Consider the following 15,584-nt stretch of genomic DNA (forward strand, 5'->3'; position numbering starts at 1 on the left):
TCCTGGGATCGAGCCCCGCATCGGGCTCTCTGCTCAGCAGGGAGCCTGCTTCCCCTCCTCTCTCTCTCTGCCTGCCTCTCTGTCTACTTGTGAGCTCTCTCTCTGTCAAATAAATAAATAAAATCTTAAAAAAAAAAAAATCACTCATTCGTCGTATCTACTCTAAATGTAATTTTTTGGGGAAAAAAACACTTAACAGTGTAGTGTAGAACTAAGAAATTACAACACAAGGATTTATTCAATTAACTGTTACATCATTTACTGAAAAATTCTGCCAATGGAACACAACTACTCCATGTTGGCTTCCAGAATGTCCCATGTTCCCGCATATACATTTTCAATTCCCTATAATCAAGCTTTGTTAAAAAAAATTTTTTTAATAAAATGCCAAATACCCTCCTCTGTTGCTTTTTCAACAAGCTCCAGGATTATACCACAGCAACTAAGACTCAAAAATTAATTTTATGTTGGGGCGCCTGGGTGGCTCAGTCGGTTAAACATCTGCCTCCAGCTCAGGTCACGATCCCAGGGTTCTGGGATCATGCCCCACATCGGGATCCCTGCTTAGTGAGGAGTCTGCTTCTCCCTCTGCCTCTCCTCCTGGCTTGTAAAAATCCCTTTAAAAAAACAATTTAATTTTATGTTGAAAAAATTAATGTGTGGTATTTCTTTGTTCTAAGGGTAGAAAGTCAATTGAATTTGAATTGTCTACAATAACATGTATCTCACAAAGATTAACTTAAAATGGATTATCATCTCTCAAACCAAAATCCACTGAGCAGTTTCACAGCCTATCAGAAGTGTGAAAGCCTCTCTTGCTACAGCTCTGCTGACTGCTACACTTCTTACGGAAATAGTTCAGTCTGTTCTCATAAGATAGAAGGATATTTCATATTATTATTATTCCATAACCCCAAAAGAATCACAAACACACGAAAGTATAATTAAAAGGATATAAAGCATGATCTAAGGGGCTTTGTGAGAATGAACATTAACCAATACTATATCTAGAAAAAAGCTGAGGGAATACTGTATGGAGCATTACATCACTGTAACCAATTTTCGGTTATTAAGAGTAATTCAACAAATACACTTCAAAAGTTATTTAACCTACTGGCGAGCAATTATTTTAGCAAAATCTTACACAATTATTTGGAAATCCAATGGTATCTATAACCTTTTTATAAAGGCAAAAGGTATTAGAGATTTAAATGAAGCTATTTAAAAAAATAAATAAATGAAGCTATTCAAGTAACAGTTTACCTTTTCCACTCACACGCTGCTTTAAAGAATCATAAATTTTACTATACCAATTTTTCAGCCTAAAGATTCTTCTAAAATCCTCCCAATCCATAATATCCAAAATTCAGAAGGAAACCAAATCATATTGTAAGAATGCTCATAGGTGTGGACTCAGATATAATGTTCAAAAAAAAAAAGAAAAAGAAAGAAAGAAAAGATGATCCATTCAATGACTGAGCCAAATGTAGCTCAAATGGTTGTGACGCTGGACCAACAGGATCCTGTTCAGGTTCTGCTCATATACTTTGTTTTGACCATATTTCTTGACAGATATTAATAGTTGTATTTTCCTTCCCCCAAAATTAATCTGCTCAAAAAAAGAAGATAAAATCCCGTTGAAAATAAATAGCATATATGTTGGCTAAAGGGAACAGAATATAACTGAAGAAGTGAGTGCCAAATTAGTACTCCAAATACACTCTTAGAGCAGTGAGCTAAAAACAAAATATATTATTAAAAAATGAAATATTTTACTATTCAGAAAACTGAAAAAAATGCTAATGTACAGTTCTGCAGCAAACTCACCACATACGATCTTAGAAAATTCACTATTTATATCAGTACAGAACTGTATATTTTAACAAGCACCTTCAGGTACATTATCTCCTACAGCTGAACTCCGGGGGAAACTATCCTCCCGTAAAAGGAGCTACAAAAACTGCTGCACATTTTTTTCCTCCCACAATGTGACCTTATAATCTTCCTAGAATCACAGGGTTTGGAGCAGTTGGCAAATGAGACACATATTTAGATTACAACCGCCATCCAAATCATTCTTAAAGTTAGTTTTATAGGGGCGCCTGTTTGGCTCAGTTGGTTAAGCACCTGCCTTCGGCTCAGGTCATGATCCTGGGATAGAGCCCCCCCATCAGGCTCCCTGTTCTGCAGGAAGCCTGCTTCTCCCTCTCCCACTCACCCTGCTTGTGTTCCCTCTCTCACTGTCTCTCTCTCTCTGTCAAATAAATAAAATCTTTTTTAAAAAAAGTTAGTTTTATAAACCACTCCTCGGTAAAACTTCCAAATGTTCTGCCTCTTTTCATCCTCTGTAAAAACCTACTGCTTTCTAACAAATTCTGTAACACAAGAAAGACTGAGAATATTTAAATTGCTATGGGTAAATCATAAAGACAAATAAAGATAAAGTGAATAAAATCAATAACATATTCTCCATTTATGAAGTTACCTGTTTGACTGTTCTATCTATACTACAAGTGAGTTATTTCCTTCTATTAAAATTATAACCATCCAATTTATATGAATACATAATAGGTCTATGATTATATGAATTTAATATATTGGGCTCAATAGTAGAGATACGGTTCTAGTACAACACCACCTAGTTTTTTTAAAAGGTCTGCACATTAAATATGTGATATAACACAGAAGGCAAGATTGTGTGTTATTAAAGGTAATAAAGATTTGTCATGCACTATATAAAAATCTATGCCTGAATTTTCTTGTTTATGGACAGCAAAGGAAACATAATTTCAATATATACTGTCTTCATTTAACTGACTTTTTCCCCCTTCTCAATCACTCTTTGGATTTAAACTGCTTGTTTTATTTTTCACTATATATATAATTGAATATAGCATAATGATTAAGATCTTAAACCCAGGCATCAGATTGCCTGGGTTCTAACCTCAGCTCCACCACTTAACCAGTTATGGGAATGTTCATGAGCTGCTTATGCTGGCATTATATCCTCATCTGTAAAATTGGGATCATACCAGTACATACCTCAGAAGATTGTTTTAAGAGTTAAATTAAGGGGCACCTGGCTGGCACAGTTGGTCAAGCATCTGACTCCTGATTTTGGCTCAAGTCATGATCGCGGGGTCATAAGATCAAGCACCACATGGGCTCTACACACTGGTCCTGGAGCCTACTTAAGATTCTCTCTCTGCCCCCTCCCACCCCCAATGTGGTCTCTGCATGCATTCTCTCTCTTAAAAAAAAAAAAAAGAGTTAACTCAAAACATCTTAAAGACCTAGCACAGTGCTAGTACACAGTAAATGTTCACTGTGTATTAGCTATCAATATTGTTGTTATTGCCACCGTTATGCAAAAAAGTGAGATTACATTAAATGCCAATATTCACAAAACTAAAAAATTAGAAGACTGGGGTACCTGGGTGGCTCAGTTATGTGCCTGACTATTTCGTCTCAGGTCATAATCTCAGGGTCGTGAGATTGAGCCCCTTGTTGGGCTTCATGCTGGGTGTGGAGCCTGCTTAGGATTATCTCTATCCCCCTCCCTCAGCCCCTCCTCCCCACTCACACTTGTGCTCTCTATCCAGAGAGGGAGGGGAAAATAGATACATATGTAAGTTAGAAGACTATAAATTCATACATCCAGGAAAGACACAAAAACTTAAAATTTAGGGGCGCCTGGGTGGCTCAGTCAGTTAAGTGCCTGCCTTTGGCTCAGGTCATGATCCCAGAGTCCTGAGATCAAGCCCCACATCGTGCTCTCTACTCAGTGGGGAGCCTGCTTCTCCCTCTCCCTCTGTCATTCCCCCTGCTTATGCTTGTATGCTCTCTCTCTGCCAAATAAACAAATAAAATCTTTTAAAAATTTAGCTTATAATTTGAATAAGAAATAACCAACTATTACTTAAAATGAATGATGAGCTCATACTGTTGACAATTTAACCTTTAAAATGAACATGAGCTCTCTGGGCTCAGACCTAGTTTGCAGCGACACAGCTAAATGCACCAAGAAGGTCGGAATCGTGGGCAAATACAGGACCCATTATGGTGCCTCCCTCAGAAAGATGGTGAAGAAGATTGAGATAAGCCAGCACGCCAAGTACACTTGCTCCTTCTGTGGCAAAACTGAGAAGAAAAGACGAGCTGTGGGGATCTGGCATTGTGGCTCCTGCATGAAAACCATCGCTGGTGGCGCCTGGACCTACAACACCACTTCTGCTGTCACAGTAAAGTCTGCCATCAGAAGACTGAAGGAGTTGAAAGACCAGTAGAAGCGCCACCATTTGAAACATTGCTAGCCTATAATAAATGGGTTAATTTATGTAATAAATAAATAAATAAAAATAAAAATAAAATGAACATGAAATGAAACTAAAACATTAAAGAGTAATTCTTTTTAAAATAACTTTGGAGATTTGAATTATAAGCTAAGAAACAAAAAATATTCTTTTTTTTTTTTTAATTGAATCAACTATAGTTGACACACAATGTTACATTCATTTCAGGTGTACAACACAGTAATTTGATTAAGTCTATACATCACGCTATGCTTAGCACAAGCATATCTGCCATCTGTCCCCATACAACATTACTGCAATACCTCTGACTATATTCTTCATGCTGTATTTTTTATCTCCATGACTACAAAAAATATTCTCTTGAGCAGCTCAAAGTAAATAGATAATGGGGAAGCACTTACTATTAAATAAAATTCATACAAGATTAATTATCATATTTCTTTTTATTTTGAAACAATCTCACACTTGCATAAAAGTTGCAAGTACATTTCAAATAATTCTTTGGAGGGAGGAACACTTTTTTCCCAGCTTTATTAAAGTATGATTGACAAATAAAAATTCTATATATTTAAGCTGCATAAAATGTGATTTTTTAAGATGTACAATATGATTTAATATATATATATACATTGTGAAATGCTTGCCATTATCAAGTTGATTAATATATTCATCACATCATATTATTAGCATTTGTGTACATGTATATGAGGGGAAAGAACACTTAAGACCATTCCAGACTTCAAGCTCTATTACAAAGCTGTCATCATCAAGACAGTATGGTACTGGCACAAAAATAGACACATAGATCAATGGAACAGAATAGAAAGCCCAGAAATAGACCCTCAACTCTATGGCCAACTAATCTTCGACAAAGCAGGAAAGAATGTCCAATGGAAAAAAGACAATCTCTTCAACAAATGGCGCTGGGAAAATTGGACAGCCACATGCAGAAAAATGAAACTGGACCCTTTCCTTACACCACACATGAAAATTAGATTCGAAATGGATGAAGGACCTCAATGTGAGAGAGGAATCCATCAAACTCTTTGAGGAGAACACAGGCAGCAACCTCTTCGACCTCAGCCGCAGCAACTTCTTCCTAGGAACATTGCCAAAGGCAAGGGAAGCAAAGGCAAAAATGAACTATTGGGACTTCATTAAGATCAAAAGCTTTTTGCACAGCAAAGGAAACAGTCAACAAAACCAAAAGACAACTGACAGAATGGGAGAAGATATTTGCAAACGACATATCAGATAAAGGGCTAGTATCCAAAATCTATAAAGAACTTACCACACTCAACACCCAAAGAACAAATACTCCAATCAAGAAATGGGCAGAAGACATGAACAGACATTTCTGCAAAGATATTCAGATGGCCAAAAGGCACATGAAAAAGTGCTCCACATCACTCGGCCTCAGGGAAATACAAATCAAAACTACAATGAGATACCACCTCACCCAGTCAGACTGGCTAAAACTAACAAGTCAGGGAATGACCGATGCTGGCAAGGATGTGGAGAAAGGGGAACCCTCCTACACTGTTCGTGGGAATGCAAGCTAGTGCAGCCACTCTGGAAAACAGTATGGATGTTCCTCAAAATGTTGAAAATACAGCTACCCTACAACCCAGCAATCGCACTACTGGATATTTACCCTAAAGATAAAAATGTAGTGATCCAAAGGGGGCCGTGTACCCGAATGTTTATAGCAGTAACATCCACACTAGCCAAACTAGCCAAAGAACTTAGATGTCCATCAACAGATGAATGTATAAAGAAGATGTGGTATATATATATACAATAGAATACTATGCAGCCATCAAAAGAAATGAAATCTTGCCATTTGCAACAATGTGGATGGAACTAGAGGGTGTTATGCTCAGCGAAATAAGTCAGAGAAAGACAATTATCATATGATCTCTCTGATATGAGGAATTTGAGAGGCAGGGTGGGGGGTCTGGGGAGTAGGGAGGGAAAAAATGAAACAAGATGGGATCAGGAGGGAGACAAACCATAAGAGACTCCTAATCTCATGAAATAGACTGAGGGTTGCTGGGGTGTGGGGAGTAGGGATAGGGTGGCTGGGTGATGGACATTGGGGAGGGATTATGCTATGGTGAGTGCCGTGAAATGTGTAAGCCTAATGATTCACAGACCTGTACCCCTGGGGCAAATAACACATTATATGTTAATTTTTTTTAAAAAAGAAGCATTTCCAAGTTCACTGAAAAGCAAGAAATCTCCCTTAGTCCAATGCATTCTATGGAACTAACAATACTGAGTTTTGTGACCTGCAAAAATAAGGACCACACGTTCCAGATTGGAAAGAAAAAAAAATGATCTCTACTGACAGAACTAATAAATGAGTTCAACAAGGTTGGTACAAGATCTATTTATATAAAAATCAATTACATTTAAACACACTAGCAATGAATAACCTAGAAATGAAATCAAGAAAACAATTCCACTGGGGCGCCTGGGTAGTTCAGTCAGTTAAGCGTCTGCCTTTGGCTCAGGTCATGATCCTGGGATCCTGGGATTGAGCTCCACATGGGGCTTCCCTGCCCAGTAGGGAGCCCGCTTGTCCTTCTCCCTCTGCCTCCCCCTACCCCAGCTCATGTGCTCTCTCTCTCTCAAGTAAATAAAAAATATTTTTAAAAAATAATTCCATTTATAATAGCATAAAAAAGAATAAAACACTTAGGAATAAATTCAACCAAGAAAGTATGGGATTTGTACTGTTCTGAGTATAAAACATTTTTGAAGAAGTTAAAGAGGACCCAAGTAAATGGGAAAAGATCCAATGTTCATGAATCGGAAGACCGACACTGTTAAAATGGTATGGTAGACAGAATAATGCCCTCCACTCAAATATGTCCATGTCCACATCCTAATCCCCAGAATCTGGTAAAAGGGACTATGCAGATATGATTAAATTAAGGTTCTTAAAATGTGCAGATTATCCAGGTGTCTGGGTGGCTCAGTTGGCTAAGCATCTGCCTTCAGCTAAGGTCATGATCCCAGTGTCCCGGGATCAAGCCCCGAATAGGGCTCCTTGCTCAGCGGAGAGCCTGCTTCTCACCCTCCCCCTGCTCTTGTGCGTGCAGGTACTTGCTCTCTCTCTCTCTCTCTCCCCCTCTCTTTCCCCCTCCCTCCCTTCCTCTCAAATAAATAAATAAAATCTTTTTTTTTTTTAATGTGCAGATTATCTGAGTGGGCCCAATGTAATCACAGAGTCCTTATAATAGGGAGGCAAGAGGCTTAAAGTCAGAGGCAGAAGTGTGACAATGGAAGCAGAGGTTGCAGTGATATGCTATGAAAATGGAGGAAAGAGCCATGAGCCAAGGAATGTAGGTGGCTTTTAGAAGCTGGAAAAAGCCATGGAAAGTGATTTCCCCCTAGAGCCTCCAGATGGGACACAACTCTGCTAACATCTTTTTTCTTTTAATTGAAGTATAATTAACATACAATGTTATATTAGTTTCAGGTATACAACATATTAATTCAACAATTCTATACATTACTCAAAGTTCACTACACTAAGTATAGTTACTGTCTGTCACCGTATAATATTATCACAATATTACTATGTTCCCTATGCTATAAATTTTCATCTCCATGATTTATTTATTTATTTTTAAAAATTTTTTAAAGATTTTATTTATTTATTTGACAGAGATCACAAGTAGGCAGAGAGGCAGGCAGAGAGAGAAAGAGGAGGAAGCAGGCTCCCCGCTAAGCAGAGAGCGCCCAGTGCGGGGCTCGATCCCAGGACTCTGGGATCATGACCTGAGCTGAAGGCAGAGGCTTTAACCCACTGAACCACCCAGGTGCCCCTGTTCTCTGTATTTAAGAATCTGTTTGGTATGTTGTTTGTTTTGTTTTTTAGATTCTACATATAAGTGAAATCATTTGGTATTTTTCTTTGACTTATTTCATGTAACATAACATCCTCTAGGTCGTCCATGTTGCAAAAGGCAAGACTGCATTTTTTATGGATGAATAATATTCTATTGTATATATTTACTACATTTTTTATCCATTTATCCATCAATGGACACTTGATCAACAACTTGAATTTTGCCCAAGAAAAATTTCATATTTCTAACTTCCAGAACTATAAAATATTAAAACTGTGTTGCCTTAAGCCACTAAGTTTGTGATATTTGTTAAGTAGCAACAAACAACTAATACAAATGACAATACCACTTACACAAATATATCTACAGATTCAACGCAATCCCTATCAAAATCCCAGCTGACCTTTTTTTTTTTTTTTTTTTTTGCAAAAATTGACAAGCTAATCCTAATATTCATATGAAAACTTAAGGGAACCAGAACAGTCGAAACAATCTTGAAAAACAAGAACAACAGTAACCAAAACAATATGGTATTACATAAAAATAGACCAACGGAACTGAATCGAGAAGCCAGAAATAAACCCACGCATATATGGTCAACTAATATTTGACAAGGGAGCCAAACATATTCAATGGGGAAAGGACAGTCTCTTTAATAATGGTGTTAGGAAAACTGGATATACACATGCAAAAGAAAAACTGGATGCCTATCTTATACCACTTACAAAAATTAACTCAAAATGAATTAAAGAAATTACACATAAGACCCAAAACCATAAAACTCCTAGAGGAAAATACAGGGAGGGTCACCTGGGTAGTTCAGTCAGTTAAGCATCTGACTCTTGATCTCGGCTTGGGTCATGAGTTCAAGCCCCACAATGGGCTCCACACTGGGCATAGAGCCTACTTTAAAAAAGAAAAAAATTTATTTATTTATTTATTTATTTATTTATTTATGGAAAAAGCTCTTTGACATAGTTCTTGGCATGATCTTTTGGATACCAAAAATACAAATACAAAAGCAAAAATAAGTAAACTAAAATGCTCTGCACAGCAAAAGAAAATCAACAAAATGAAAAGGCAACCTATAGAATAGCACAGAATATTTGCAAACTATATATCAGATAAGCTGTTAATATCCAAAATACATAAGGAACTCATACAATTGAATAGCAGAAAAACAATCCAGTTTTTAAAAAATGGGGAGAGGAAATGAACAGACATTTTTCCAATGAAGACATACAAATGACCAGCAAGTACATGAAAAGGAGCTCAACTTCATCACGGAAATGTAAATCAAAATCACCATGAGATATCATCTCACATCTGTTAGAATGGCTATTATCAAGGAGTGCCTGGGTGGCTCAGTCAGTTAAGTGGCTGCCTTCAGCTCAGGTCATGATCTTAGGGTCCTGGGATCGAGCCCTGCATCAAGCTCCTTGCTCGGCTCTTGGTAGAGGGAGAAGCTCTTTGCTTCTCCCTCTACCTCTCCCTCATGCTTGCTTGCATTCTCTCTCTCAAATAAATAAATAAAGTATTTTTTAAAATTAGGAAAAAAAAAAAAAAAAAAAGGAATGGCTAGGGGTGCCTGGCTGGCTCAGTTGGTTAAGCAGCTGCCTTCAGCTCAGGTTTCTGGGACCAAGCCCCTCATCGGGCTTCCCTGCTCTGTGGAGAGACTGCTTCTCCCTCTCCCTCTGCCTGCTGCTCTGCCTACTTGTGTTCTCTCTCTGTCAAATAAATAAATAAAATCTTTATAAATAAGTAAATAAATAAATAAAAGAACGGCTATTATTTAAAAGAGAGGGAGATAACAAATGCTATCAAGGATATGGAAAAAGGAAACTCTGGTGTACCACTGGTAAGAATGTAAATTGGTATAGCCTCTAGGAGAACAGTATGAAGGTTCATCAAAATATTAGAAACTGAACTACCTAATATCTGACCCAGCAATCCTACTTCTGAAACTCAAAGGAATGAAATCACTATCTGAAAGAAATGTCTGCTCTCCCATGTTCACTGCAGCATTTTATAGTAGCCAAGATGTGGAAACAACCTAAGTGTCCATCAAGGTATGAATGGATAAAGAAAATGTGTCTGTGTACATACATACAAAAGAGTATCGTTCAGTCATAAATAAAGGAAATCCTACCATGTGTGACAACATGGGCCATAAGGGCATTATTTTAGGTAAAATAAGTCAGACAAAAAAAGACAAATACTGTATGATCTCACTTTTTTTTTTAAGTTTATTTCTTTTTTTAAAGTAACCTCTACACCCAATGTGGGGCTCAAACTTAGGACCCTGAGATCAAGAGTCACATACTCTTCTGACTGAGCCATCCAGGCACCCCTGTGTGATCTCACTTTTATATGGAATCTAAAAACAGCAAACTCATAGAGGGTTGTCTTACTGGCTCAGTCAGTAGAGCATGCATGCAGCTTTTGGTCTCAGAGTTGTGTGTTTGAGCCCCACACTGGGTGTAGAGATTACTTAAAAAATAAAATCTTTAAGTAAGATAAATAAAAAATAAAAATACCAAACCGTAGAAACAGAACAGAGTGGTACTTCCCAAGGGCTCAGGTGGGGGACATGGGGATATCAGTCAAAGGCTACAAACCTTCAGTTTTAAGATGAGTAAGTTCCAGGAATCTAATGTACATCATGATGATCATAGTTAAACAATATTGTACAGTATATTTGAAAGTTGTTATGATAGTACAGCTTTAATGTTCTCACCATCACAATAACAAAATGTTAATTCGGTGAGGTGAAGTATGTGTTAACTAACTCTACTGTGGTAAATAAATGCTTTGCAATATACATGTGTAACAAATCAGCACATTGTACACCTTAAATTTGCACTGTAGTATATGTCAAAATACTGAGTCTTCTCAAGGACACTGCTGACACTCTTGTCTTCAAGGCCTCATCAGGCACCCATGGGGCTTAAAGCTTCCTTACTAAGGTTAGCAATGCTACTTGTTACTTACTAGTTGCCTTCCTTATCACAAGTTAGCAACGTGATCTTGTCTTGATGGTTCATTAAAAATGGTAAGTTTATCCTAAGGCTATAAAACTGCAGTAAATTATACTCCAACTCCTCCATAATTTTTTAATTCTAACCTCTAAGTGGTAATGGGGAGTAGGTGCTAGAAAACCACTCACTACTAAATAAAGTTCTAAATAAAACTATGCTAAAATACTAGAAATAAAAACTTAAGATTTTGGTTGTGTGAGTTCTTTTGTTGCTAATTATCCTGACAATATATTAATAATATGTGCAAGGGACAACACAAGAGGTGAAAATCTATAAACCTCTGCAATTAGCACCCTGATAATATATCAAAGAAACATTAATAAAGTAAATTCAATGTAATATTTGATCTGTAAAACCAAAATAACAGACCTGGTTTTAATCACATAATATGCTACCTTAGCAACATATGGTATTTATGAAATAAAATAGAGTCACCAACACAAAGAAAAGTAGCATAGAGGAACAGATGACATTTAGCACCTGGATTGTCACTGGGGTATCTCTTGGTATTTCCCTGTCCAACTATAACAGTAAATGAACAAGTACAGTGGTCAAGGCCTTAAAAAGGCATGGTAACAAGGCTCAGACTCTTCAGTCATGATAGTCACCCATCTGGTATGCCATCTAGACAAGTGGAGATATTTGCCAAGAATCCAGAATAGAGATTAGAGGGAGACAGTAAGTATCAGTGTGATCTAGGGACAAGCTCAAGTGGCAGAGGTTGTAATTCATTAATCCACTAACCTTACTATTGTGAGTTCTCAGAAAAAGAAGCCAAACAGAATGCCAAGAAGTTGTTCCCACATGGTGTGAGTTTACTATATGAAACGAATACAAGAGGTACAAGGAGTGCAGTGACCAGACACTCCCTTCAAGACCAAGACATTCATTCCTCTAACTGCCTGGAGTGTTCCTCCAACTCCAGGATCCTAGCAGCTCACAACTAAATCCTCCTCAACAAACTGCCCTCAACCAAAGCATCAGGGATTAAGTTCTCTGAAAGCAGGGACTGAGATGGAGTTTACGATGCAAGATACTTTTTTTTTTTAAGATTTTATTTATTTATTTGACAGAGAGAGGGATCACAAGCAGGCAGGGAGGCAGGCAGAGAGAGGAGGAAGCAGGCTCCCCACAGAGCAGAGAGCCCGATGCAGGGCTCGATCCCAGGACGCTGGGATCATGACCTGAGACGAAGGCAGAGGCTTTAACCCACTGAGCTACCCAGGCGCCCCACGATGCAAGATACTTAACAGAAATCAATACCTATGAAGGAAAGGCAGCAGAAGCAGGACTAAGAAGAAGTCAAACTACAATGCAGGCCTGACAGTCAGGTATAGCTCTTACAGCAAGTACTGCTTCTCAGGGAGCTCCATTTTATTTATTTATTTTTAAAGATTTTACTTATTCATTTGACAGAGAGAGATCACAAGTAGGCAGAGAGGCAGGCAGAGAGAGAGGAAGGGAAGAAGGCTCCCTGCTGAGCAGAGAGCTCCGACACGGGGCTCGATCCCAGGACCCCGAGATCATGACCTAAGCCGAAGGCAGAGGCTTTAACCCACTGAGCCACCCAGGCGCCCCTCCATTTTAGACTAAAATAACTGGACCTTTTTACCCAGCCTTGTTTGGCATTTGCAAGCTGCCGCTAGAAAATTGTGATCTTAGGTAAAGCAGCTCTCTGTAGCTGTAGGCAGATCTGAACCAGGTGACAGCTGGAAACCATCTGCTGAAAGCACTTCCTGAAGCTGGAAAGGAAACTGTAGTTTCATCTCATCTTTACCACAGAAACTGCCCCACCGAAGGTTATGCCTCCTCCCCTCAGGTCAGCCCACATCTAATTCCAAATAACTCTTAAATATCATACTAGCTCCAGAGTTCCCAAAAGGATTGACTAAAGTCTCTGAGGTAATTCCATTAGTTCAGTCTCTCTGCCCTCCAAATCTTGCATCCCTTACTCCATTACAAGTGTTGTTCCTCAGTAAACCTCCTGCAAGCCAATCTCCATCTCAGAGTCTGCTTCCCAGGAAATATAATCTAAAAAAACCAATTCCATAAAATAGCTATAGCCTCTCTGTTCAGTAACCTCATAGGATATTACTTCATTTCAGCAAGCTCAAATCATTAAACTTCAGCTGTCTGTGGTATAATAATGCCAAGCCATCATCCTATTGAAACAAACAAACAAAAAAGTAACTTAATACAGCAGCACTAGAAAGGAGTAGAAAAAGATGAATATGTCAGAGATATGGAAACTGAAATATTTAACTAGTAGAAGTAGCAAAAGCAGAGCCATGTTAATCTTTTAAGAAAATAAACTATTCTATTCATAATCTGAAAATGGGTAGAATAAAAAAAGTTATTAACTCACATTCACCCATATTATATACATCGGGGCTCAAAGGCAACTGAAGAATTAATCACAGAATTTTTATCAAATAAAGCAGATTCTTCTACATAAACAATCAGTGGTTCCTTACTTTGGAACCACTTGAACTTACTTGAGTCATGGATCCCCTTGAGGGATATTGTGAACAATGAAAGTTACGAACTGTCTTCTTCGAAAAATGTCCATATCTAGGGGCACCTGGGTGGCTCAGTCAGTTAAGCATCTGACTTGATTTTGGCTCAGGTTGTGATCTCAGGGTCATGGGAGCCAGCCTTGCTCAATGGGGAGTCTGCTTGATATTCTTTCTCTCCCTCTCCATCTGCCCTTCCACCCCTACACTCTCTCTAAAAAAATAAATAAATCTTTTTTTTTTTAAGATTTTATTTGTCAGAGAGACAAGGGTGCGGGGGGCACAAGCAGGAGGAGCAACAGGCAAAGGAAGAAGCAGGCTTCCCTCTGAGCAAGGAGCCCAATGTGGGACTCAATCCCAGGACCCTGGGATCATGACTTGAGCTGAAGGCAGACAGACACTTAATTGACTAAGCCACCCAGGTGTCCAAAATAAATAAACTTTAAAAAGGGGGGGGGGGGGGGGGGGGGGATTTTTCATAACCATTTGTAAAATCTAAAAAGAATTTTAAGAATTTATGGATCTCTGAAAGCTATTTATAGATGCCCAGTTAAGAACCCCCTGATCTAAATCAGGTTTATAAAAGTAAGATAACATTTCTCTAAATAATGTTAACTTAAAAGGCTAAAAATGGTTAACAAAAAAAAAAAGCAACTAAAAAAATCACATTATCTATTATTTATTTTAATTATATTATTATATAAGAAATATACAAATAGGCTGTCATCATAAAATGATTCAAGCAATACAGATTAACTAAGTTTCGTCTTGGTCACCACTCATTCCCCTTCCTCTTCACAGAGATAACTTAACAGTTCTGTTCAAATCCTTTTATATTTGTCAATGCTTTTTCAAAAACTTACATACCTATTAAAATGTAGAGAATTATTTTGGGTAAATAAGTTAAGAACTAGCATTTAAAAACAACAAAGGGGGTGCCTGGATGGCTCAATCCCTTAAGCGTCCTCTTGATTTTGACTCAGGTCAAGATCTCAGAGTCATGGGATCCAGCCCTACATTGGGCTCCACACTCAGTTGGGAGGCTGCTTGAGATTTTCTCTCTCCCTCTCCCTTTGCCCTGTGCCCACTCTCAAATAAATGAATAAAGCTTTTAAAAAAAATAAAAAATAATTTAAAAAAATAAAACAACAAAAGGATAGATACTGGTGATTTTCCTAACATCAGCAAATTGTAGCATTACTAAGCTTAATGACTTTTCATGTAACTTTTTCCTGAATCCAGTCTATTTAAATCGATTTGACCCACAAGTTTCAAACATAATTTGAAACAAGCTACTGTATATGTCAATCAATATATCAATTCAAACAACACTACTAAGCACATTCTATGTAAATCACTGTACTAAATGCTTTGGAGCAATGGTTCCCAAACATTTAAACCTGGACAGCTTATCAAAAATAGAAATTCCTGGATCCCATTCCAATCTTACTTAACTAGAATTTCCAAGGGTGGAGGCACAGAATCTGTATTTTACCAAAGCTCCTCAAGTGACTTGAGTAAAGTGTAAAGCGCCAGTGCTGGAAATCACTATTATGAAAGCCATAGTGGATGGCTGGGTGGCTCAGTCAGTTAAGCAACCCACTCTTGGGGCTCCTGAGCAGTTCAGTCATTAAGTGTTTGCCTTCAGCTCAGGTCATGATCCCAGGGTCCTAGGATTGAGGCCCACCTCAGGCTCCCTGCTCAGCAGGAAGCCTGCTTCTCCCACTCCCACTACTCCTGCTTGTGTTCCCTCTCTCTCTCTCTGTCAAATAAATAAAATATTAGAAAGAAAGAAAGAAAGAAAGAAAGAAAGAAAGAAAGAAAGAAAGAAAGAAAGAAAGAAAGAAAGAAAGAAAGAAA

The 15,584-nt window shown here is 38.0% G+C and overlaps 2 protein-coding genes across 2 annotated transcripts in view; one reads left to right on the top strand and one right to left on the bottom strand.

Moving 5' to 3' along the window:
• Positions 1-15,584, bottom strand: part of LOC111143185 (zinc finger SWIM-type containing 5) — a 218,741-nt gene that overhangs the window by 188,111 nt on the left and 15,046 nt on the right. The window lies entirely within an intron of this gene.
• Positions 3,972-4,336, top strand: LOC111143618 (putative 60S ribosomal protein L37a). The gene has a single exon (XM_022497449.1). It carries the CDS (start codon positions 3,972-3,974, stop codon positions 4,284-4,286), a length of 315 nt encoding a protein of 104 aa, XP_022353157.1. The 3' UTR covers positions 4,287-4,336.

This window comes from Enhydra lutris, unplaced genomic scaffold (assembly GCF_002288905.1).
Source record: "Enhydra lutris kenyoni isolate GAN:26980312 unplaced genomic scaffold, ASM228890v2 scaffoldscaffold9, whole genome shotgun sequence".
NCBI classification, from domain to species: domain Eukaryota; kingdom Metazoa; phylum Chordata; class Mammalia; order Carnivora; family Mustelidae; genus Enhydra; species Enhydra lutris.

Bases quoted from the DNA above. Each gene is read 5' to 3' on its own strand.
- LOC111143618 (XM_022497449.1), top strand. From the start codon at position 3,972: ATGAGCTCTCTGGGCTCAGACCTAGTTTGCAGCGACACAGCTAAATGC.